We start from the raw sequence: 25,318 nt of genomic DNA on the forward strand, positions 1-25,318 counted from the left end.
TTCATGCATTTCTTTAACTTGAAATTTGTCAATCTAGTTCCCGTCTCCTTTCAACAACTGGACTAGTTAGATTAGGCCAGCAGGGACACATGTTGACAATCTTGCCTGAACCATACAGTCCTCTATGAACATGACAGGCAACAGAAAAAGAAATGGATTTTTATTCCCTTCAATTTTTTCTTTAAGAAGCGAGAGATCTTTCTGGTGGCAGTTTTAAGGCTGTGGAAAGGCTTTATTATGTTTATTAAAGAATTAGTAAATTTCAAAAAATAATTGTTTGGAAACAAATAATTCAAAGGAAACATAATAGCCCCATAAAAAAGCTTTTTAATCATGTTAAAATTTTTCCTCAAATTGAAAGTAGCTCTCCATGCTTTCCAATGATTATAACATCCACAAATGTCTTTGATTTCTGCTGACATAATTTTCCTTCTTAAGACATTTCTGACTCATTTTTTCTTCAACAGCTCAGTCATCTCAGGAACTACCTGCAAGATAAAGGGAAGAAAGGTAATTAAGCAGTTCAAGCCTTCACTGTAACAGAGTCACCAGGAGGCCAAGAGAAACACATGGGAGTCACTGCTGGGACGCACGCTGCCCTCTCCCCACCAGGAATGCCCTGTCCTCCTGTGGCCCCTCCTCCCGTTCATGGGGAGACCACAGCCACTTGTGACACATGGCTAGTAGGGCCAAGAGCCCACTCACTGCCTAGCAGCCATTTGACCCTACCCCAAAAACACAGAAATAGGAAACCCAATTTTTCTTGTCTGTGCTAAGAACAATAAGTATTTTCTACCTTCATGTTCCCCAGAATTCCTCCTTCTCTTATTGCATTCCTGCCTTTCCCTCAACATCCACACCAAAGTCTCTAACTCACCATGACTCCCGTGAACATCCTCATTTTCCCTTTTTCGTTCATTCATCATTCACTCATTTCATAAACACTGTAACTGCTTCATCAGCAAAAGTCTCTATCTTTTGGCTCATAAAAATGAGCTGCATGCTGCACATTTAATATCATCACTCTTGGGGAGGGCCCAGCAGCCAAAGGTTAGCAGTGACCATCTGGGAGAGTGCCCTTTGGCCCACACACAGCAATAGAGGCTGTGCATCACTACACTGAGCCCACCAGGCCCTGTATGTGAAGATGCACAGGTAGGGGGAGAGACCAGCAGCATACAGAGAGACCTGGTGACCTTCAGGACTAGTGCCCATCACCCCATCCATACCATCACAGTCCTGGTGAAATACGGTGTGACTACACTGGACCCGGCCTGACCACCAGTACCTGACATCCCAATAGAAGCAATCTGAAGTCATGCCTGCTGGCACCAGTGGAGCAGTGGTCCTGCATGTATAACAAATCCGAAAGCAAACAACAGGGATAAAGAAAAATACACACAGCTAAGCAAGCCATCTGGGTAACAGCGCACAACAAACTCAACAACATTAACATGGAAGAATTCCTCTGCCTGACAGAAAGAGAATTCTCAATTACCATGATTAAAAAACTTAAAGAAGAAGAAAAAACTGATATAAGAAATATACTCAATGGACTGAAGAATGAAACTGAGTTTTTGAATAAGAAAATAAAGGAAATGGAGGATCTTAAAAGATTAATGGAGGAGTATTCTGGGGAAAGCAAAGAAAGCAGAACTGATGAAATAAAAGTATGAAATCAGTACTCTTGAAGATACCGATATAAAAAGAACCAAAAAAGAAAGGGACAGAGGGCAACAAAGGAAAAAGAACAAAAAACACTTCAAGAACTATCATACACTGTGAGGAACAGAAATATAAGTAATAGAAATCCCAGATGGTAAAGAGAGACAAATGGAACTGAGAACCTATTCAACGAAATAATCAAAGAGAACTTCCCAAACATGAAGAAGGAAATGAAAACAGATAAAAGGAAGCCAGAGGAACACCAAATTACCATAACGAAAGTAGAACTACAGCAAGATACCTAATAGTGAATCTTCAAAAAGTCCAAAACAAAGAAAAGATAATTAAGTTGACCAGGGTTTAGAAACAGATAATTTATAAAGGAAAACCGATAAGGCTGACATCAGACTTCTCTGAAGAAACACCACAAACAAGAAGAGAATGGAACAACATATTTAAAAAACTCCAAGACAAAAAAACACCAGCCAAGAATACTGAATCCTGCCAAACTCTCCTTCCTATATGAGGGTTAAAATAAGGAACTTCTCAGACAAAATCTTCAGAAATTCACTACTACCATACTCCCACTCCAAGAAATATTACAAGAAGCCTTAAAATCTAAACTAACAGAGAAATGAACTGGAAGAACTGAACACAGCAATGAATACAAACACAAAATGACAAACAAAATGGCAATTATAGACTCCCATGAATCAATAATAACCCTAAATGTAAATGGACTAAATCATCAATAAAAAGACAGAGCAGCAGGCTAAATTAGAAAACAGAACCCAAGCTTCTTCTGTCTCCAGGAAACACACTTAAGAGCCAAAGGTAAACATAGATTAAAAGTACAGGGCTGGAAAACAATCTTACAAGCAAATGGCCCCCAAAAGAAGGCAGGGGCAGCTATACATACATCAGATAAAATAGAATTCAAAATAAAAAAGGTGACAAGAGATACTGATGGGCACTACATAATGATCAAGGGGACAGTATACCAGCAAGTTATAACACTAAACAATATATATGCACCCAATGAAGAAGCACCAAAATACATTAGACAATTATTTTCAAGTCTGAAAACAGACACTGAAGAAGCTACACATGTGGTAGGATACTTCAATACCCCACTCTAACCAATGGACAGATCAACAAGACAAAAAACAAACAAGGAAACAATAACCCTTAACAAAGACATAGAACACATGGGCTTAACAGATATCTATAGGACAATGCACCCAAACACATTGAAGACACATTCTTTTCAAATGCACACAGATCATTCTCCAGGATGGACCACAAGACAAACCTCAACAGACACATTAAGATCAAAATCAGGGCCTCCCCGGTGGCGCAGCGGTTGAGCGCTGGGTTGCGAAGCTGCCCGCAGCCTCTGCAGCACTGGTTCAATCCCCGGCTGCTCCCTGGCCACCGGAGGAGGGTCCCGCATGGCGCGCAGACCTCTCCTGTCGCCCGCTGCTGCCCTCAGCAGTGTACTTCGGTCCTTCTGCCTACTCTGCTCCCCGCTCTGGCTCTGGTGAATTCTCTCACCCTCCTGTGCTTCTGACTGTACCCAGTGCATGTATGTATAAATAAATAAATAAATCTTAAAAAAAAAAAAAAAAAAAAGATCAAAATCGTACCAACTAACTTGTCTAACCATCAAGGCATCAAACTAGAAATAAATTATGAAAAGAAAGCAATAAACCTTCTCTCCCTACCTTCTACCCTATTACATGGAGGCTGAAGGACATGCTACTGAAAGGCCACTGGATCAATGAGGAAATCAAAAAAGAAAGTAAGAAACAGAGACAAATGACAAAGACATAACTTTCCAGAATATATGGGACATGGCAAAAGTAGTAAGAGGAAAATATACAGCAATACAGGCGCACATCAAGAAATAAGAAAGATTCCAAAAACAACCACCTAATCTCCCATCTCAAAGAACTAGAAAAAGAACAACAAAAAGACCCAAAACCAGTAGAAGGAAATACTAAAAATTCAAGCAGAAATAAATGAAATAGAATTAAAGACAATCCAAAAGATCAATGAAACCAAAAGCTGGTTCTTTGAAAAAATAAACAAAATAGACAAACCTCTAGCTTACAAAGAAAAAAAAGGGAGAAAACTCAGAAAGGATAATAAATAAAAAGAGAGGAAATTAGAATGGACACAGCAGAAATCTGGAGGATAATCAGAGAATACTATGAACATTTATTAGCAAATGAGTTTAACAATCTAGATGAAATGGACAAATTTTTAGAACGACATAATCATTCAAAGTGGAGTAAAGAGGAGATGAAAAATCTGAACAAGTCAATTATAAGCAGCAATATAAAAATAGTAATCAAAATCCTCCCCCAAACAAATGCCCAGGTCCAGAGGGCTTCACAAATGAGTTCTACCAAATGTTCAAAGATGAACGGGTGCCTATCCACAAAAACTTTCAAAAAATTGAGAAAGAAGGAATACTACCAAGCAACAACAAAAAACTACAGACCAATCTCCCTAATAAACAAAGAGGCAAAAATCTTCAACAAAATTCTAGCAAAACGAATCCAACGATGCCTCAAAGGAATAATACATCATGACCAAGTAGGATATATATAAAGACACAAGGATGGGTCAACATTCAATTAATGTAATTCACCACATCAACAAAAGAAAAATAAAAACCATATGATCATATCAATAGATGCTGAGAAAGCATTCAATAAAGTACAACATCCATTCATGATGAAGGTCTTTGAAATTCTTGGAATAGAAGGAACTTACCTTAACTTAATAAAAGCCATATCTGACAAACCTACAGCCAGTATCATCCTTAATGATGAGAAACTGAAAGCCTTCTCTTTAAGATCTGAAACAATGCAAGCATTCTCACCACTTCTTTTCAACATAATACTGAAAAGTCCTCACTAGAGCAATTAGGCAAGAGAAAGACATACACAGAGTCCAAACAGAGAAAGAAAAGTAAAACTATCATTATTTGTAGATGATTTGGTAATATATAGAGAGAACCCTAAAAATTCCAGAGAAAATCTATAAACAGTATAAAACAATAAACCAGTTTAGTATAAAGTAGCAGGATACGAAATCACACAAAAATCAGTAGCCTTCTTATATGCAAACAATCTATCTGAAGAAGAAATCAAGAAAACCACCCCATTCACAACTGCACCAAAAAAAAGAAAATTCAAATACCTGTGAATAATGAAAGACTTTTATACAAGGAAAACTACAAAACACTGAAAAAAGAAATAGAAGACACAAAGATATGGAAAGATATTCCTTGCTCATGGATTGGAAGAATTAACATTATCAAAATGGCCATCCTACCAAAAGCAATTTATAGATTCAATGTAATTCCAATAAAAATCTCAATGTCACTCCACTCTACAAAGAAACAGAACAAATATTGATGATCTTCATATGGAATCACAAAAAAAAATCTCGAATAGCCAAACTCTCCTAGCTAAAAAAGAATTGAGGCATTATACGCCCAGATTTCAAACTATACTACAAAGCCATAATAATTAAAACAGCATAGTACTAAAACAAAAACAGACAAATAGACGAATGGAACCAAATGGAACCGAATTGAAAATCCAGAAATAAAACCAATGTATGTGGTCAACTAATCGATGACAAAGGAGCAAAGGTCATACATGGGGACAAGAATAGTCTCAATAGTGGTGTTGAGAAAATGGGACCACTGCATGCAAAAGAATGAAACTAGACTACTGCTTCACACCATACACAAAAACCAACTCAAAATGGATAGACCTGAAAGCAAGCCCTGAAACCAAGCAACAGGTATAGAAGAAAACACAGGCAAAACACACCATGCCATACATCTCTGACACAGCTTTAAACACTCATCTCCCAAGCAAAGAAAATGCAGGAAAAGATAACAGCTGGGACTACAGGAAAATAAAGCCTGTACAGTAAAAGAAACAATAACCAAAATGAAGAGACACCCTACAGATTGGAAGAAATTATTTGCACTCCATACAACTGATAAGAGACTTATACCAAAGATCGACAAAGAGCTTACACACTCAACAAAAACAAAGCAAACAACCCAGTCAAAATATGGGCAGAAGACAGTTCTTCTCCAAAGAGGAAACACAGATGGTCAACCGGAATATGAAAAAAAGCTCTATTTCACTTATCAGGGAAATGTAAATCAAAACCATAATGAGATACCACCTCACACCAGTGAGAATGGCCCACATTAAAAAAAGCGACAACAGGAACTCCCCTGGTGGCGCAGGCGGTTGAGCGCAGCGCTGTGAAGCTGTCCGCAGCCTCTGCAGTGCCGGTTCAATCCCAGCCGGCCAGCGAGGGTCCCACATGGTGCAGCAGACCTCTCCTGCCGCGCCCACTGCTCCCCTCAGCAGTGTATTTTGCAGGTCTGTCTGTTCTGTTTCCCGCTCTGTCTCTGGTGAATTGTCTCACCCTCCTGTGAATCTGGCCTGTACCCCGCTTCTTGCATAATAAAAAACAAACAAAAAAAAACTTACAACAAATGTGGTGAGGATGTGGAAAAAAGGGAACCCTCTTACATTGACAATGGAAATACAAACTGGTCCAACCAGTATGAAAAGCTGTGTGGAGGATACTCACATAATTAAAAATGGATCTATCACAGAAACCTATTTACAGTAGCTAAGATATGGAAACAACCCAAACGCCCAAAAACAGATGACTGGATCAAGAAGATGTGGTATATATACACAATGGAATATTACTCAGCAATCAAAAGAGATAAACTCATGCCATTCACAGCAATATGGTTGGAGCTGGAAGGGATTATGCAAAGTGAAATAAGCCTGAAGGAAAAAGAAAAATATCAGATGATATCACTTAATAGGAGAAAAATACAGGGAAGCCAAATAAAGGGTCAAAAAAAGAAAAAAGAAAAGTTGTAGGCAACTATAGATCTGGGCTTAAAACAAGGGAGGGGGAGAAAAAGGAATCAGAACAGGGGACGGAAGTGCACAAGTGACCATGGTGATGGTTCACAGATGTGGTGGTGAGATATTTACGCAGATTACACCTGAGGGGAGAAATTAAATAGTGTACAAAAATGAACAGCAATGTAAACAAATTTAAAAATTAATAAAAGAAAAAAAATCACTTAAAAAAAATTTTTTTATTTACACATACAAGAAGTGGGGTGCAGAACAGAGGTGCACGAAGTGGGGTGACAGGATTCACCAGAGACAGAGTGGGGAGCAGAACAAACAGACTGACTGAAATACACTGCTGAGAGGAGCAGTGGGCGAGACAGGAGAGGACTCCTGCTCCTTGTGGTAGCTCCCTGGCCTGGGATCAAACTCATGCCACAGTGGCTGGCAATAGCTTGATAGTGCTGTGACTTAACCCCTGCACTACCAGGAAGGCCCACATCATCACTCTGTTAAAATCAAGGTTGTGCACTAATGCAGAGGCTGGTCAGCAGCAGTAAGAAACTACAGCAAGGGGAAACTGACCGACTTGGCTCCCATTTTTAAAAGGATTCATTTACTTAGTCTTGGCAGTATGGTGGGGCAGTTCTGTGACAGCCTGAACAAAAGAGGAGAGCTGAGCTGACTGCAGGGGAATGTCACACGGAGCTCACCTGAAAACATGCCCAGTCACTTGTATAAAACATCAATTACTGAGTCTTCCAATGGGCTGCCAACTGCCCTGCCTCACAAAGATCCCAGCTGAACACACCACTGATGAATACAGCCTCTCAATTATTTAAGAGAGCTACATTTCCATTAGGTGGAAATAATGTGTTCGTACAAAATTTATTAAGGAAATTGTCGACATGTTGTTTCTTCCGAATGTCACTCTGTCTCCAGCCTATTAAAAGGTGCATGTTTACCATGGAGCCCGGCGGCATTAGCTCAGGGGCAGCATAAATGTTGGCACCACTTCTCCCAGCTCCCCTCAGTGGAAAGACTATGAGCTATGCCAGCCACAGGGAAGACATGTTAAACGAGCCTCAAGTGGGACTTAGGTGTATCATGAAAAATAGGCTAGAGCTCTTTTATGAGAAACATTAATTTGGTTTAAAATATGCACTTTTAAAAAAAAAAGTTACAAAATATCCCTCTGCCATACTCCCCCCACTCATCATCTATGCTGTTTTTATTAGATCAACATAAGACTTCCCCAGTACATGCCTTAAAGATGCTGTTACTTCAGGTTCACTGGCTGTCTGATGACCTGAGCATTCCAACAGGTTTGGACTCTTGTTTCTATTCTATTTTAAATATGTAGAGGCAGCACCCTACACACTAGGAGTAAACTTAATTTTAAAGATCTACTGACGTAAATCACAGACTATGCATTTCACTATATGTATTTACGGTACATACAATGGGAGCCAGAGAAGTCAGGACTGATTTCTGCCCTCAGTGAGGTGAACAGACACAGGTCTATGAGTCACTCAATCAGAAATGTACTCGTCTTACACTATCATGTGAGAGGATGAAAACAATGGCATTAAATGCTCTAAATTTAGGATTCCTGAGGAAGGAGAAATTAATGTGGTCCAGGAAAACTCAAAACAGTAATATGGATGGGGAAAAAAGATTGAGGACAAAAAAATGAGGTGGCAGTCAGAGATAAACACCGCAGGTGCCAGAGTAATGGGATTGGAAAGACTAGTGAATATTTGTCCTGGAGAGAAGCGGAAAAGATTTAAAAATACGGGTATTATCAAATCTGAGATAGGAACAAATAGTTTCTTCAACAAAGAAAATGAAATGTTATTCCTATAACTTTTATACTCCAAACATAAAATTTAGTGGGCACACTATTCCTTATAAAGTCACTAGTTTAATAGCTGTATGTACTTGCCATGTGTAACACAGTTTGAAATTTTAAATTTTGACATATAAATTTGGTCTAAAAAGTCTTTGTACAAGTTATTTATTGATATAATATTCTCTTTAAGATATCAGTCCAGAATGAACTGACCCATTACCATGATTACATGATTACAATTCCCAAGTGATTACATTTTGAAATGTTGCTATGCCTAAAACATATTTACTAAACCACCTTTGATCAAAATTACTATAATACTGATATAAAATCAATTAACAAGAAGAAAACTGAAAATTATCAATGTGAAGACTGAACAACATCCAAGAAAGCAACGAATGGGCCAAAGAAAAAAATCAAGAGAAATACTTTGAGACAAATGAAAACAGAAATACACATAACAAAACATAAAGGAAGCATCAAAAGTAGTTCCAAGCAGGAAGTTCAAAAAATAAACATCTACCCTCAAGAAACAAGAAAGATCTCAAATAAAGAATCTAACTTTATATTTCAAGGAACTAAGATCAGATGGGAAATAGATGAACTAGAGATTAAAAGAAAAAGGATCAATAAAACTAAAAGCCAGTTATTTGAAAAGATAAACAAAATTGACAAACTGTTAAACTCACCAAGTTAAAAAAGAGGAAGCAAGGAAATAACATCAGAAAAGAAAGAAGATACAATTGATACTGAAAAAAGACAAAGGAGAATAAACGACTACTATGAATAATTGTATGTCAACGAATTGGACAACAACCTATCAACATAGAGACATACAACCTAGAAAGACTGAGTCAAGGAAAAACATAAATAAATAAGTAATTTTTTTAGAAAGAAGAAAAAAATTTGAACAGACTGATTAGTGATAAGGAGACAGAATCAATAATCAGAAACCTCTGACAAACGAAAGTCCAGGACCAGATGGCTGCACTGGTGAATTCTACCAAACATTTAAAAAATGTACAACAGTCTTTCTCAAATTCTCCCCCCCCAAAAAACAAAACAAAAACAGAAGAGGGAACAATTCCAAACTCATCTTACGAAGCCAGCATTATCCTGATACCAAAACCAGATAAAGATGCCACAAGAAAAAAAAAATTACAGGTCAATAGCCCCGATGAACGGTAAATGCAAAAATTATTAACAAAATACTAGGAAATAAAACTTAACAATACATTAATGTATCATGTACCATTATAAGTGGAATTCTTTATTCCAGGTATGCAAAGATGATGGGTGCAAAATCCATAAATCAACCAATGATTGAGAAAATGAAGGATAAAAGCCACGTATTATTTCAACAAGGTGCAGAAAATGTGTTTGACAAAATTCAACATCCATTTATGATAAAAACTTCAATAAGCTGGCATGGAGGGAATATACTTTTATTTATGTACTTTTATTCACTGATTAAAAGTTGACTGAAAGCTGAAAAGTCTTCCTTTAAAAGATAGCAAACAAGGATGCCCATTCACATAGTACTGGAGGTTCTAGCCAGGGCAATTAGACAAGAAAATGAAAAGGCAGCCAAAATAATCCTGAGAGAAACAAAAATGGAAGTATCATGCTCCCTGGCCTCAAATTATACTACAAACCTAGAGCAATCAAAACAACATAGTATTAAAATTTTTAAAAGCACACCAAAATAAGGAATATAATAAAGAGCTCAGAAGTAAACCCTCACACATACATCAATAGTGAGTGTATGACAAAGGAGCCAAGAACATACAATGGATCAGTAAATGGTGCTGGGAAAACTGAGGAGCCATATATACTAAAATTAATTCAAAATGAATGAAACATTTGAATATAGAATCTGAAACCATAGTCTAACAGAAGAAAGCATAGATAAGCTCTTTGACTTTAAGTCTCAGTGATGTCTTTTGTGGATTCATCTCCAATAGCAAGAAAAACAGAAGAACTTAAACAAATGGGTCCCTAATAAACTAAAAAGTTCCTGAGCAGCAAAAGAAACCTCATCAAAACAAAAAGGTGAGGGCCTCCCCGGTGGCGCAGCGGTTGAGCGCTGGGTTGCGAACCTGCCCGCGGCCTCTACGGCGCCGGTTCGATCCCCAGCTGCTCCCCGGCCACCGGAGGAGGGTCCCACATGGCGCGCAGACCTCTCCTGCCGCCCGCTGCTCCCCTCAGCAGTGTACTTTGGTCCTTCTGCCTGTTCTGCTCCCCGCTCTGGCTCTGGTGAATTCTCTCACCCTCCCGCGCTTCTGACTGCACCCAGTGCATGTGTAAACAAAACAAACAAATAAATAAACATGCCTCTATAAAAATTAAAAAAAAAAAAAAAGGTGAATTGGAGAAGATCTCTGCAAACCATAATAAACAACTCATACAACTCAAAAGCAAAGAAACTCCATATAACTCAACTAAAAAATGGGCAAAAGATCCAAATGGGCATTTCAAGAAAGAAGACATACTAATGGCCAACAGACACATAAAAAAATAATCAGCCTTGCATTGAGGAAATCACAGCCATGAGATTTAAGCTCACACCAATTGTAATGGTTATTACCAAAAAAATTAAAAAATAGTAAGTGTTGGTGAGGATACCGAGAAAAATGAACTCTTGTCAACTGTTGGTGGGAATGTAAAAAGCCAATATGGAAAACAATGGAGGTTCCCCAAAAGATTAAAAATAGAACTATCATATCATTCAGGAATCCTACTTCCAGATATTTACCCAAAGACTATGGAAACACTAATTCAAAAAGATATAGTCACCCCTGTGATTACAACTATTCACAAGAGCAAGGATATCCATCACAAGTGGCCACTGATCGATAAATGGATAAAAATGTGGGATACACAGACAATGGAATACTACACTACTCAACTGTAAAAAAAAAAAAAAAAGGCCATTTGTGAAAACATGGGTGGACCTTGAGAGGATTAAGCTAGGTGAAATAAGTTAGATGGAGAAAGAAATCTCACCTACATGTGGATTAATACTATTACACATTTGACAGTTGCCAAGATAATTAATCTTCAAAGTTCTCTTTATAAGAAGCAAGATAATGTGTAACTATGCAAGGAAATGGATGTTAACTAAACTTACTGTGGTGATCACTTCACAATATAAATAAATATATGCAATATACACAAATACATACACAATATATGTAAATATTGAATCAGATGTGCATCTGAAATTAATATAACTTATGTCAATTATAATTACAATAAAAAAGATACAAATAAGCCATTTGAATATAAAACACAAATCTATTTTTTAAAAGATAATGTTAAAAATAAATATAATACCAACAAACAACAGCAAAAAATAATTACTATAACATTCAGCTGTTACACAGATTTTTATTGGAACTGAGAAAACAACTGGATTGAGTATTGTCTAGGTCGCTAGAGTTTCTCAAAGATGTGGTCTTTTTTACTGCAGCTTATCTAAGTTACAGAATGAACCCCGCGCTCCAGTGGAAGAGCTGGAAAGGCAGAGAGAAGGGAAAAAGAATGGTCAGGAGCCTGGATTACTGGTGGGTAATTCCCCAAACCACACTGGGAAATATGAGACACAGACAACTTAAAATAAATGCATCTCACTTGTGTTACTCATGTAATAACAAAGAGGCTGCAAATCAAGCAGTATTTTTAATATTTTCAAAATCTTTAACTAGTTTTCTTTGACTGCATTTTTAAGGCCTGATTAACGCCTTTCCCTTTGTATTAATCAAAAATACACATAGCTGTGCTTCAGAACTTCTGAGCAGTCACTACTTTCATTCTAGCTAAAAGCAAATAAACATGATTCAGTCCAGACAGTCTCATTATAGTAAAAATGTGAGCCTCCTACAACACCGAAAATAGTTTGACTGGATGATTTTTTTGTGGATCTTCCCACTTCTACTTTTAGGACTCTCACCAAGCAATCTCTGAGCAGAGACACACCAAATACAGACAAATGTACTCTTTCAAGACAAGCCTGGGAGCTGTCACAGGTAAGAGGTACAATGTGCATGGTACATTATTTCAGCAACAATTGTTACACAAATGCCTCTGCCCCATTGCAAGTGTCTGGTGGGACCATCACAAATCTTCATTGTTTAACATTTCACCCTTTCATCAAGCGCGTTCTACAAGTGAGTTTTAGTACACAGCATACAAGCAACCAAAAAATCATACCTTAAACAAAATTACAACAAACTTATTAAAATATTCTTGAGAAAAAATAAAAAGCAACTACAATGGATGCCTGTTTGCAGACTTACCAATATGGCACATGGTTAAGGTTCAGAAAGTACTTAATTTCATTTTTAAATTAATACTTCTATCCATGTTTCATTGCTACTTGAACAGTGTTAGCTTATACAAAGATACAAAAAATTCCTTTTTCTCAAACTAACTCCCCCCACCCCACCCCCCCACCGGGTTGTCTTAGTGGCCATTACTGTTTGTTCTTACATAGCTGGGCCAGGTAACAGGAACAGCTGACCTATCTGAGCCCTAAAGTTCACATATAAGACCTCTCATCATCAAAGAAGGGTTGTGTGCTTCCTAGGGCAAGATATGGGCTCTCTGGAAAGTGGAGGGCAGGAGGAGGGGAGGGGGAAAGGAGGATGCTCTTTGCTGACCCAGGGTAGCAGCCCCATTCAAGTTTCTATATGCGGTCTGGCTCTTTGCTGAGTAATTACTGAGCTGTGAAAGGGATGTGAACATATACTTTAAAGACTAGACAGAGGCCCTCTCAAAGTGCTAGCATTATTTCATATGGATCTTATACAATGCTGGTGAAGCCAAGGCAATGGGCCATCCTTTTATGCGGGGATCATCCCCTGGTTCTGGTCGCAGACTGCAGTCTCTCCATCAAGGTACACGGCTGCTTGTTGTGGTTCTTTGGGGAAGATTTCCCATTCCTGCCACCCCACTTCATCACACAATGAATATTAATTAGCAATGAAACATGGATAGAAGTATTAATTTAAAAATGAAATTAAGTACTTTCTGAACCTTAACCATGTGCCATATTGGATGCTATTTCAAAACATCAATTCCCGCATGATTACCGCACAAGATAACCTAGCATCTTATACGCAGGGCTGGGAACAAGAGGTCAGGTCATGCATGAGGAAATACCAGGTGTTCATCAGTAAATCACTAAACTCACTTCTCTCATGGGGAGGGTCATAGAGAGGTATGATAGGGTAGAAAGAACACTGATAAAAGTGAATTGCAAGACAAATGCGAAGTAAGTATTCTCTACACTTGTTAGATTAAGAAGGGCTTTCACTCTCAAACGTATCAATCAGACCATACCTGAGTCAGGTTAGGTTGAACTTGGGTGCCTGCTCTTCCTCTGGAAAGCTATAGTTTGGCAAATCTCTGAATGAGGGGATTTAATGTAAATTTCTTCAGGTATCTACTAAACATGATTCTAGGTTATAATTACTTGAGTCACTTTACACTGTGTATGAACTCAGCACCAGAAGCCAAGAGCCATGTGGATATTTTAAAAACAATATGGACTCCTTAAGAGGAAAGTTACAATGCTCTATATAAATATTATGTATTTATTAGGACAAATTCACTTCAAGTAGAAAGTTGTATACATATATTAATATATACAAATATATATCAATATATACACATGGACAGATACAAAAACAGACAAGGTTTTCCTATAAAAGCTTCTTCCCTCACCAGCTCTAAGAGGTTCTTGGATGACACTCTAGGTAACAGCCATCACTCTCATGGCAGCTTACCTTAAATAAATCTGCAACTATTCCATAATCTGCCACTTGGAAAATTGGTGCTTCTGGGTCTTTGTTGATAGCCACAATCGTCTATAAAACAAAAAGAATTAGACTGTCATTAAGAAAACATATCACGGGCCTCCCTGGTGGCGCAGTGGTTGAGCGCTGGGTTACGATGCTGTCCACAGCCTCTGCAGCGCCGGTTCGATCCCCGGCCGCCGGGTGAGGGTCCCACATGGCACGCAGACCTCTCCTGTCGCCCGCTGCTCCCCTCAGCAGTGTACTTCATCAGTCTGCCTGTTCTGCTTCCTGCTCTGGCTCTGGTGAATTCTCTCACCCTCCCGCGCTTCTGACTGTACCCAGTGCTTGTATAAAAAATCTTAAAAAAAAAAAGAAAAAGAAAACATATCACATAGATTGATGTTTTTTTAATTTTTTTTAAAGATTTATTTATTTATGTATACAAGTACTGGGTTACAGGCCAAAGGTGAGAGGGGTGAGAGGATTCACCAGAGAGAGTGGGGAGCAGAACAGGCAGACTGAAATACACTGCTGAGGGGAGCAGCGGGCGAAACAGAAGAGGTCTGCTGTGCCATGTGGGTTTCTCCCTGGCCGGGGATCGAACACATACTTCAGTGGATGGCGACAGCTTCACAGTGATGTCTTTAACCCCTGTGCCACCAGGCGGCTCCTAGATTGATGTTTTTTAAACTACAAATTTATATTCTTAAAAGTGTCTATGAAATAAGATAAACTGTATTTGGATTTGTCAATGTTACAACTTTTTAGAAATTTCTAGTTTGGAACATAAAATTATCTCCCACCCCTACCACCAGCCTATCACAATATTAAAAAAGATCTCAAATATTTTTTTTTAAAAAATATAGTTGATATAACAAATCAGAGGAGAGAATTCCAGAAAGATGGTAGAGCAGGAATCTTCTCATCTACACAATAATGCACTGGTAGGATCTGTCTAATTAGCCATTTTGGAATTCTAACTAAAATGTTAAACACCTACAACTTCAAGAGGAAGGTTTGGTGATAGATTTAAATGAGGTCAACTTCAGCTCTCAGAGTAGTAGCAGCTACACATATCTCTTCTCCAGACTCATGGACAGCAGCTTTGCACATGCTCCTGAAGCAGCGAGCACACTGCTTACAGATGGAGAGTGGGCAAAGAGAAGACTGTCCTCCCAATTATTAGAGATCTGTGCTTTGATCATTAACTGTTGCTTTGGATCAGGGTACACACAAAAAGAGAGTGAGCAGTATTACTGCACTTGACTTCCTCCACTGTGGCAAGTCCCACCCCTCCAGCTGAAGTTACTGCCAGGGGCTTTAAAAGGTCAATGAATTTTTTCTGTATCTCCTTCATTTTTCTCTTTTTTGGGTACAAACATCTAAGACTAAGACATTCAAAAGCAACTGCATATGTGAATAAAAATATCACAAGATGATTTCTGCCCAGGGAAAGATATAATTTCAGAAAAGACTTGAGAAGACCTTAAAGTTAAGGCCTTGGCAGTGAGACAAACTGTAACAATTAAAAAGCAAAACAAAAGGCCAAAAATGAACTCAATATTTTTTTAAAATGTCCAGTTTTCAACAAAAATATCACAAGGCAGAAAAAGAAACAGAAAAGTATGGCTCAGCAAAGAAAAAAGTCAACAGAAACTGTTCCTGAAAAAGACTGGTAGCAGATGTAAAACAACCATCTTAAAGACACTCAATGAATTAAAGGAAGATGTGAAGAAAGTCAAGAAAATAATGTACAGTCAAAATGGAAACAGTGATAAAGAGAAAATTTACAAAGAAACGGTAGAGTTGAAATGCAGAATAACTGAAATTAAAATTTCACTAGAAGGCAGATATGAGTACACAAAGGAGAAAATTAGCAAACTTGAAAACAGGACTATGGAAAATGAGCCTAAGCAACAGGAAGAAAGAAAGATTATGAAAACAGAGCCAAAGGGACCTCTGGGACAACATCAAAAGGATCAAGATACTCGTTATTGTGAAAATCCCAGAGAGGGCCTCCCTGGTGGTGCAAGGGGTTAAGTCTCAGCACTATCTGCAGCCACTGCAGCACAAGTTTGATCCCAGGCCAGGGAGTAAGCCACATGGTGCAGCAGACCTCTCCTGTCTCACCCACTGCTCCCATAAGCAGTGTATTTCAGTAAGTCCACCTGTTCTGCTCCCCACCCTGTCTCTGATGAATCCTCACACACACACACACACACACACACACACACACACACACGCGCGCGCGCACACACACACACACACACACACATACACACCCCTACCTCTGGCCTACACCCCAGCTCCTGTATGCATCAATAAATGTATCTTAAAAAAGAAAAAGAAAAAGAAAATCCCACAAAAGAGAGAAAGGGGCAGCAAGATCCAAAGAAAAATGTCTGAAATTTTTCATGAATTTGATGAAAGACATGAATATAAACACCTAAGAAGCTCAATTAAATCTAAGATAAACTCAGAGACCCACACTGAGACACATTATAATCAAACTTTTTGAAAGCCAAAGATAAGAGAATCTCAAAAGCAGCAAGAGAAGTGATTCACTGTATATAAAGGATACTCAATAAAATTTTATCAGATTTCTCACCAGAAATTTTCAAGGGCAGAGAGCAGTGGGTTGAGATATATATATATGTAATCATACCACATATGTCATACCATACATATACACACATATATATGGCGAAAGAAAAAAATACAATCAGCCCGAGTCCTATATTAATAAAAAACTGTCCTTCCAATGACATTTATTTGCAGAAATTGAAAAGACTCATCCTAAAATTCATATGGAATTTCAAGGGACTCTAAATAGTCAAAATAATCTTGAAAAAGAAAAAAGAAACTGGAGAATCTAAACTTTTTTACTTCAAAACTAACTACAAAGTTACAACAATTAAGGCAGTATGCTACTGGCATAAAGATATATATAGACCAATGGAACAGAATTGAGCCCAGAAATAAACACAAGTACATAGGGTCAAATGAATTTTGACAAGGGTGTCAAGACCATTCAATGGGGAAAGAACTAAATTTTAAGCAAACGGTTTTGGGGAAACTGGATATACACATGCAAAAGTATCAACTTTTACCCTTACCTATCACCATGTACAAAAATTAACTCTAGGGCCTCCCTGGTGGCGCAGCGGTTGCACGCTGGGCTGTGAAGCTGCCAGCAGCCTCTGCAGCACCAGTTCAATCCCTGGCTGCCAGGTGAGGGTCCCACATGGCGTGTAGACCTCTCCTGCCGCCCGCTGCTCCCCTCAGCAGTGTACTTCGGTCCTTCTGCCTGTTCTGCTCCCTGCTCTGGCTCTGGTGAATTCTCTCACCCTCCCGTGCTTCTGACTGTACCCAGTGCTTGTATAAATAAATAAATCTTAAAAAAAAAAATTAACTCTAAATGGATCAGATATAAGATTTGAAACTAAAAACACTCGTAAAAGAAAATATAGGGCATTGGTTTCGGCAATGATTTCTTAGCTATGACATCAAAAGTACAAGCAATTAAAAAAAAAGACAAGTTGAGCTTTTTAATTTAATTAAAAATTAATTTAAATTTAAAATTTTTGTGGACCAAAAGACACCATGAATAGAGTAAAAACAGCAAGCCACAGAAGGTAAGAAAATATTTGCAAATCATATGTGATAAAGGATTTATAAATACATTTTTAAAAAACAAAGTCAACTGATTCCAAAGCAAGCAAAGAACTTGAATGAACACTTTTCCAAAGAAGAACTAAAAATGATCAATAAACACATTAAAAAAATGCTCAATGGTCACTAATCATTAGAGAACTGCAAATCAAAACTATAATGATATACTGCCTCATACCATTAGCATGGTACTATCCAAAATACCCAAAATAATTAAAAACATGGTCTTGAAAACATACTTCTTCAACCTCCAGGTTCATAGTATTATTTACAACAGCTAAAACATGGAAGAACCCAAGTGTCCATGAACAGATAAATGGATAAGCAAAATGTGGTACATATATTCAATGGAATATTCCGTCTTAAAAAGGGAATCCTGCTGTATGCTACAACATGAATGAGCACAAACGCTAAGTAAAATAAGCCAATCACAAAAAGAAAGTACATCCTCACTTTAACACTGTCAAGTTTCTTGAAAATTGTGACTTTAAGTCAAACAATAGATAAGGAAATCAGCTTTACCATAGACTGATATAAATAAAAGTTAGGTTCCCACAGCATAATTTTGTGGGAAAGTTCCAAATAAAGATGCAAGACACTTCTAATATTAATTAATCTTTATGTTCATTCCTTCATTTTCCAATCTCCTTGCTTATTCCAGCTCAGGTTTGAGGGTAATTGGTAGGAACCCCTCCCCACCCAGGGAAGACAGTCTTCCATTACAGGGCGCACACACACTCAGACTGAGACACATCAAGTAACCTAATGTACAAATCTCTGGGATATAGGAGGAAACCAGTATACCTGGAGAAAATCTATGTAGACACAGGGTGTGTGTGCAAACTCCACACAGACAGTGGCCATGGCTGGGAAGTGACTTCCACCCCATCATTGTTACAAACAAAATGATGTTGAACGAAATGATGTTATTAAAGGACCTGCTGTACCACATGATGATTCCACTTATATAAGGTACTTACAATAGTTGAAATCATAGAGACAGACAGTAGAGTTGTGGTTAGCCATGAGTTGGGGGGATATGTGAGGAGATTGAGTTACTGCTTAACAGGGTATAGAGTTTTACAAGATAAAGAGTTCGAAGATAGTGGTGATGAATGAAGAAAACTAGGAATGTACTTAATACCACTTATAATGTACATTATTTAATCGCACACATAAAAATGATAAGCTGGTAAATTCTGTTCTGTTTTTCACCAGAAAAATATTTTTTAAGTACAGCACACTAAAAAATGTGGAACTTTAGTGTATGTAAGTTATAACTCAAAACTTTGACTTAATAACACTTAAATTTCACAGGTCATAAAAAAAATTTAGGTACACTGAACAAAACCTATGGATGAAAGATTAAGTGGCTTATTTTATATTTGGTTGCTTTATCCAATAAAATAGCCAGAAAATTTACTTTATCAAATCATCATGAAATGTTATGATTATTGTCAATCTTCAGCTTATTTCATTTATAATTCATATTTCCAAACTACAAAATTTAACCTTACAATAGATTACAATGAATTATAATAATTCAAATCACTGCAAGTACCATTAAGTTTCTACCTATTACTCTATTTCATGAAAAGAGCTAAAATATTTGAAAACATTTTTTATATAATCTTACTTAAAACAGGCTACCCAACGTATATGTAATTCCATTAGAGAGGCTCTATCTTCAAAGAAATGGGCAGAATATTCCAGAATACTTAAGATTGTAGCAATGTATGCATGCAGTCCACGTAAATACCAATCCAGAGAAACATGTTATCTATATTAGCATGTGTGGTCAGAGACAATAAGCAATGGTTTCAATATGAGCACCAGTCACAAGGATAAACATTTTAAATTATAGGTAAAGATCTGCACCAAGGTGTTTCTCTTCTGGGACCAGGTAGCCTGAATTGCTGCTACTAGTGGGGATTTAATTAATGACAGTTAATGATTTTCCCATAGGTCACCTAGTCAAACATCTGACAGTTTAATCACCTGAAAGCTTTTCTAGCCCACTACATACAACTTATTTTTTTTTTAAAAGATTTATTTATTTATGCATACAAGAACTGGGTACAGGCCAGAGGTGCAGGGGGTGAGAGGATTCACCAGAGACAGAGTGGGGAGTAGAACAAGCAGATCCACTGAAATACACTGCTGAGGGGAGCAGCGAGCGAGACAGGAGAGGTCTGCTTCGCCATGTGGGTTGTTCCCTGGCCGTCTGGGGATCAAGCTTGTGCTGCAGAGGCTGCGGATTGCTTCATAGTGCTATGCTTAACCCCTTACGCCACCAGGGAGGCCCTATATACAACTTATTTTTAAAGAAAGAGTAAATACTGTAGGCAAGAAGGGGCCTCGCTGGTAGCACAAGGGGTTAAGACGCAGCACTATGAAGTTATTGGTAGCCACTGCAGCATGAGTTCAATCCCTGGCCAGGGAGGTGACCCACATGGCGCAGGAGACCTCTCCTGACTTACCCGCTGCTCCCCTCAACAGTGTATTTCAATGGATCTGCCTGTTCTGCTCCCCACTCTGTCTCTGGTGAATCCTCTCACCCCCACCCCCACCTCTGGCCTGTACCCTGGTTCTTGTACGCATAAATAAATCTTTAAAAAATAGTAATAAAAAAAAACAGTGGGCAACAAACCACAAAGCATTTAAGAAGATTTGGGCTGGTTACAAATTTCCAGATTACTGAAAGAATATTCCTGATTTATCAACCGGAAATAACTATGGTAAAATCTTGCTTGCATCCTAAAGCTCTCTTTATATGGTTTTACAAATTTATGCTTTCCTTCCTTACAGAGCTTTTAAAGAACAGATCTGTATTCAACAACACTAATATATACAAAGTTCAAAAAGGTGCTTTCATTACATGGACTCATTTGATACAATAATCAAAGTCAAATTCTCTCAAGGATACCATAATGCCATTAAAAAAGCAGGAGTGTCAAAGGCATCTCTGACTTCATGAAAGACTAAGTCCATAATTCAAACTGTACACATGAATTAATGTGTCATATTCTGAAATAAATGTTCAGAGTCATTACACAGGACTTCCAGATAGAGTCCAAGTAATAAGTTAAAATCAAATGTTCCTTCTATCTACTGCATTTTTGACAATTACTGAGGTAGTGACACCCAAAACATGTCAGTCACACCCAAGAAGAGGGGTCTTGCTAAGGGTGCAATGATACGGAAGGAAAATGAGCAGACAGAGAATCAGGGATCAGAACCTCATGGCAGGTCTGCTTCACATTTTCTACACTTGGATTATCAGTTTTGAAAGGATTTCTCTGAGAAAGGATTGAGGCGCATGTCCTATGGTGAGCGAGCAGGGGAGTCAGGGCTCAGGCTCAGGCCTCTCACCATAACACAGCAGTGCCACTCCCACTCATGACGTATCTTCAGGCAGTGAACAACGGCTTCTGTTTCTTTTAGTTCCTAGATCTGTGATGTGAATGGTTTAATATATATACTGTAACTACATGGAAAGAGTGAAAGCTGTATTTTAAAATATGAGAACTTTTCCCCTAAGCCTCATTATTGTTGTATTCTTACCTTGCTGTCCTTCATCCCAGCTAAATGTTGGATGGCTCCAGATATTCCCACGGCAATATAAAGTTCCTGAAACAAGAGACCACATAGTTAATTTGTATTTGTATTATATAATGCTTTCCAACATGTTTGCTATTAGCAATTCAAGTTTTAGGCTGAAGGTATTTTTTTTAAATAGGTACAATATATATTACTTAATTTATACTTCTCTCATACCCTGAGTTCCCTAACTCATTGTGCTCTTTTCCCTCTGATTTCCTATAGTGGTGGTATAATATGTTAATAGTGATAATCATTTAGCAGTAACTATGTGTCAGCCATTGTGCTTAAGCATGTTACATCAACTGTTTCATTTAATGTCACTACTGTGTCTATGCTACTCAATTGGATATCACACTTCAACTCATATACTCTATATATCCATGGACAATATGTACACAATGTATATCAAAATGTAAGCACACATAAGCTTGTAAACTAGCACATACTGAAATACATTTTGACATAGTTGTTTGCCTTCTCATAAAAGAATATTTGTTAAAATGGTAACCAGTGTGTATTTATTAGATTTCATACTTACAAAAACCAAAAATACAAATCAGTCTCAAGAGGTTCTAAAAAACTCACTCTCTCCCTGCCCTCAAAGTTAAAGATTTAACAAGATCTCAAAGGCACACACTGAGCCTTTATTATTTCGAGCATCTAATAAAAGTGCCACCTCACTATAGTTTCTAAATAAATGCTGATCATATTTGTGCCTCTTTTTGCACCTCTGCCTCCAACAATTACAAAAGGAATGATGACTGCTATTCTCTGTACCCTTACCTAAAAATGTTAAAGTATCCATGTCTGAAAATGAAGTCATTGTGGAAAACTGATTTAACAAGTGCCCAATTAAAAGGGTTTAGCTGATCCATTCTGTCTATAAATATAATTTAAATTTCAATTGAAAAGCTTGTCCCATAGCAAACTAAAATATGGGACAAGTAGCTAGGGGGTTCACCTACTATGACATCAGATTGACAAAATGGTTCTATCACAATTACAGTACAATTTCTCCTAAGTATGAATAAATATGGAAGGCATTGAAGATGACTTTGTGACAATCAGTTTTATTAGAGGGCAGATATTTCTAAATTAATGACAGTAGTAGTCCCACTTTGTTTTCTGTACTGCCCATGACCTAATTTAACAACTGTTCACTCCAAAATAAGAAAGCATTTTAAGTAGGTCTGGGATAATGTCATTGCCACCCAGTACTATGACTTTTCATAATATCTAAGCACACATGGCCATATACAATCAATTTCCCTTTCTCTCAGTTTCCCCAAATGAACACAGAGTATAGCAACAGCATTGAATGGAAGTTTTTAACAAGTTCCCCAAAGCCCCCTGGTAAGCAGACAGAGCTGAGGATCATTAAAACAGAGAGATGATCCTTTAGCTCTTGTGCAGCTTGAAGCCTCTACTCAGCACACTGCTGGTATGTACCTGGGTTTTATCTTTAAAAGTGTTCGGTTGTTTCTAGAGCAGTAAGATGCTACCAAGTACACTACAAAAGGAAACAATCTAGTCTCCAAATTCAATTAAACATTTAAAAGTGAGCAGGCCTGATTCAACTTGCTTTACAGTTATCATCAAAGGCCTGAAGATAAGTAAGAGCAACTTGTCCTAAAGAAACCATCTTAAGGTGGGGAGGTATACCACAGAAAGGAAAACATATGGGTGAGAATAAAAGGCAACCAGCCCTATGCACCATGATTCTATCTGGAACATATCTGCTACATCAATTATAGCCATATAAAATTGGACAATGTAATCAAGTCCTGTCCTTTAATGGTCTCCTCAGACTAGACACTCAGAATGAATGATAAGTTTTCTTTGAAAAAGCACTACCATTCCATTTCCTATTTAAGATTCACAGATTACCTCGACTGATAATTCTAACATAGTTTCAGTTTATTCTGACTAGCGTTTCTTTCATAAAAGGACATTCATTAAGTTGTTAATCAAAATATATTTACTAAATTTTATACTCAGTAAAAGTAGGCCAACAGGAACTGTCTCACTATTCTTTTAAGTAGATTCTCAAAGAAAGCATTAGAAAGAATCGATAGTTCTGTAAATGAATCCTTCTGACATACATACATGTCTACATTAAAATTCAACAAGTCTTAAAAGCTTCTCCATTTGCATCATAAAAAGCTAATAAAAATGTTGATTCACTCTGGCAGTAAACATCTACATAAATATAAAATAGATGAAATTTACTTTCAACCCCCTGAGAAATAAACACCATTGATTTTATCCATAAAAAGTCATCAAGAAATTAACAGATTTGGGGTCAAAACAATCCAAACACAGGAGTCCGGGATCCTGCCTGCCCTTCTGACCAGTGCAAATAGTCCAAACAGATCCACATGACCATCAGGGCCTTATTTTATTATCGTGCCAAGATGGTTCTCTGAATAAATATTAAAGCACTGAAATAATAGTCCAGAAGGAATCCTGGGATCTTGGCTGCTGTTCTGAGATCTGATAGCTCTCAGGCAGGAAGAGAGGCTTTTTTTTCTCTCTCTCTCTTTTTTTTAATAACATGTACAGGCCAATTAAACTAATATTGTTGAATGCTTCCTCATGGTTCAGAAAGCATTTCTGTATTTCAATAATAATAATTAGTAGTACAAAACTCTCCACAGATGCTAATTTATGGGGCACTTTAGATGCTGATTCCCAACAGAACAAGGCAATCCCTGCCCTAAGGCACTTTCCTCTAAATCAGAGAGTAAAAAAAGATAATTTGGAGAGAAAATGAGAGGACTGTTTGAGGGGACAACAGCAATTAAGGGTTCAAAAAGAGACAGGGTTCAAAAAGAGGTGGGATTAAAGAAAGGAAAAGATGTGGAAGGAGAAATAGTCCTGGAGATAAAACCCCAGTAGCTTTAGCAAAGAGGAAATCTAGAAAAGTTGTTACAGGGCAGGGGCAGCCCAAACCCCACAAATCTGCCTACTCTAAATGGGTTCTACCATCCGTTGCATCAACACAAAACATATGAGACTTTAATGGGAAGGCTTTAATACAATTAGGAAACAATACAGGAAAGGCAAAGAATCTAGTTTCTAAATGAAGCACCCACAGTTACCCATCCCCTCATGGGTAAAAGTCCATCCAAACAGGTCTGGCCCAGAGCAAGGCCCGAAAGCTGCCCCAAGTCTAAAGCATCTTCCAGTGGAGACCCACAGAAAAGGATCAGAAACAACCAGACAAGTCTGGGAGGAGAAGAGCAAGAGCAAAATCAAGACAAAACCCGCACCTCCCCAAGGGTCTCTCACCCACATCTGTGTCACCCAGTCCACGACCAAAAGGCAAACAGTTTCTTCATGCGTCTCTTGGCTCCATGTGCCTCCTCCAGATCTCCTTCTGGCTCTCCATCCTGCTTCCTTCCTTCCTCAGTCTCCTCTGCAGCTTCTCTCCCTGCTCAGCTCTACCCTCCTTTGGGTGGGGCAGGAAATTTGGTACCTCCCCCTTTCCTGGGGACCACACTGTTACAGAGTGAGAGAACAGAGAGACCTACATGGCTGGGAACAGCATGATTTGGTCATTCTGTAATTCAAGAATGGGGACTGGCGGGAAGAAGTCAAGTCATAGTGGTAAGAGAAGTAGAGGTTATTCTGAAATAAAAAGAAGGAAAGCACTTACCACATACTTCAATATAAACAAGAACTGGCAGAAGAATGTACAAATTCCTTTTCCTTTGACAAAACCTAAAAAAAGACTACACAGACTCACTCAAAGGACTCAGGGGTAGAGCTCGAAGTTACTTTATAATTGACTGAGCTTAGAAACT

General features: G+C 38.0%; 1 protein-coding gene across 2 annotated transcripts in view; it reads right to left on the reverse strand.

Annotated features, from left to right (window-relative positions):
* Positions 1–209: 209 nt before the first annotated feature.
* Positions 210–25,318, reverse strand: part of ETFA (electron transfer flavoprotein subunit alpha) — an 81,310-nt gene continuing 56,201 nt past the window's right edge. For both annotated transcript variants that reach the window (XM_037502049.1, XM_054699965.1), the window contains exons 10-12: positions 21,474–21,539; positions 14,226–14,306; positions 210–488 (exon numbers count right to left, since the gene is read on the reverse strand). In XM_037502049.1, coding sequence (XP_037357946.1) covers positions 450–488; positions 14,226–14,306; positions 21,474–21,539 — 186 coding nt within the window. In that variant the 3' untranslated portion in view covers positions 210–449. The remainder of the gene's footprint in view (positions 489–14,225; positions 14,307–21,473; positions 21,540–25,318) is intronic.

This window comes from Talpa occidentalis, unplaced genomic scaffold, assembly GCF_014898055.3.
Source record: "Talpa occidentalis isolate TD23 unplaced genomic scaffold, MPIMG_talOcc4v2.1 talOcc4.11, whole genome shotgun sequence".
NCBI lineage: Eukaryota > Metazoa > Chordata > Mammalia > Eulipotyphla > Talpidae > Talpa > Talpa occidentalis.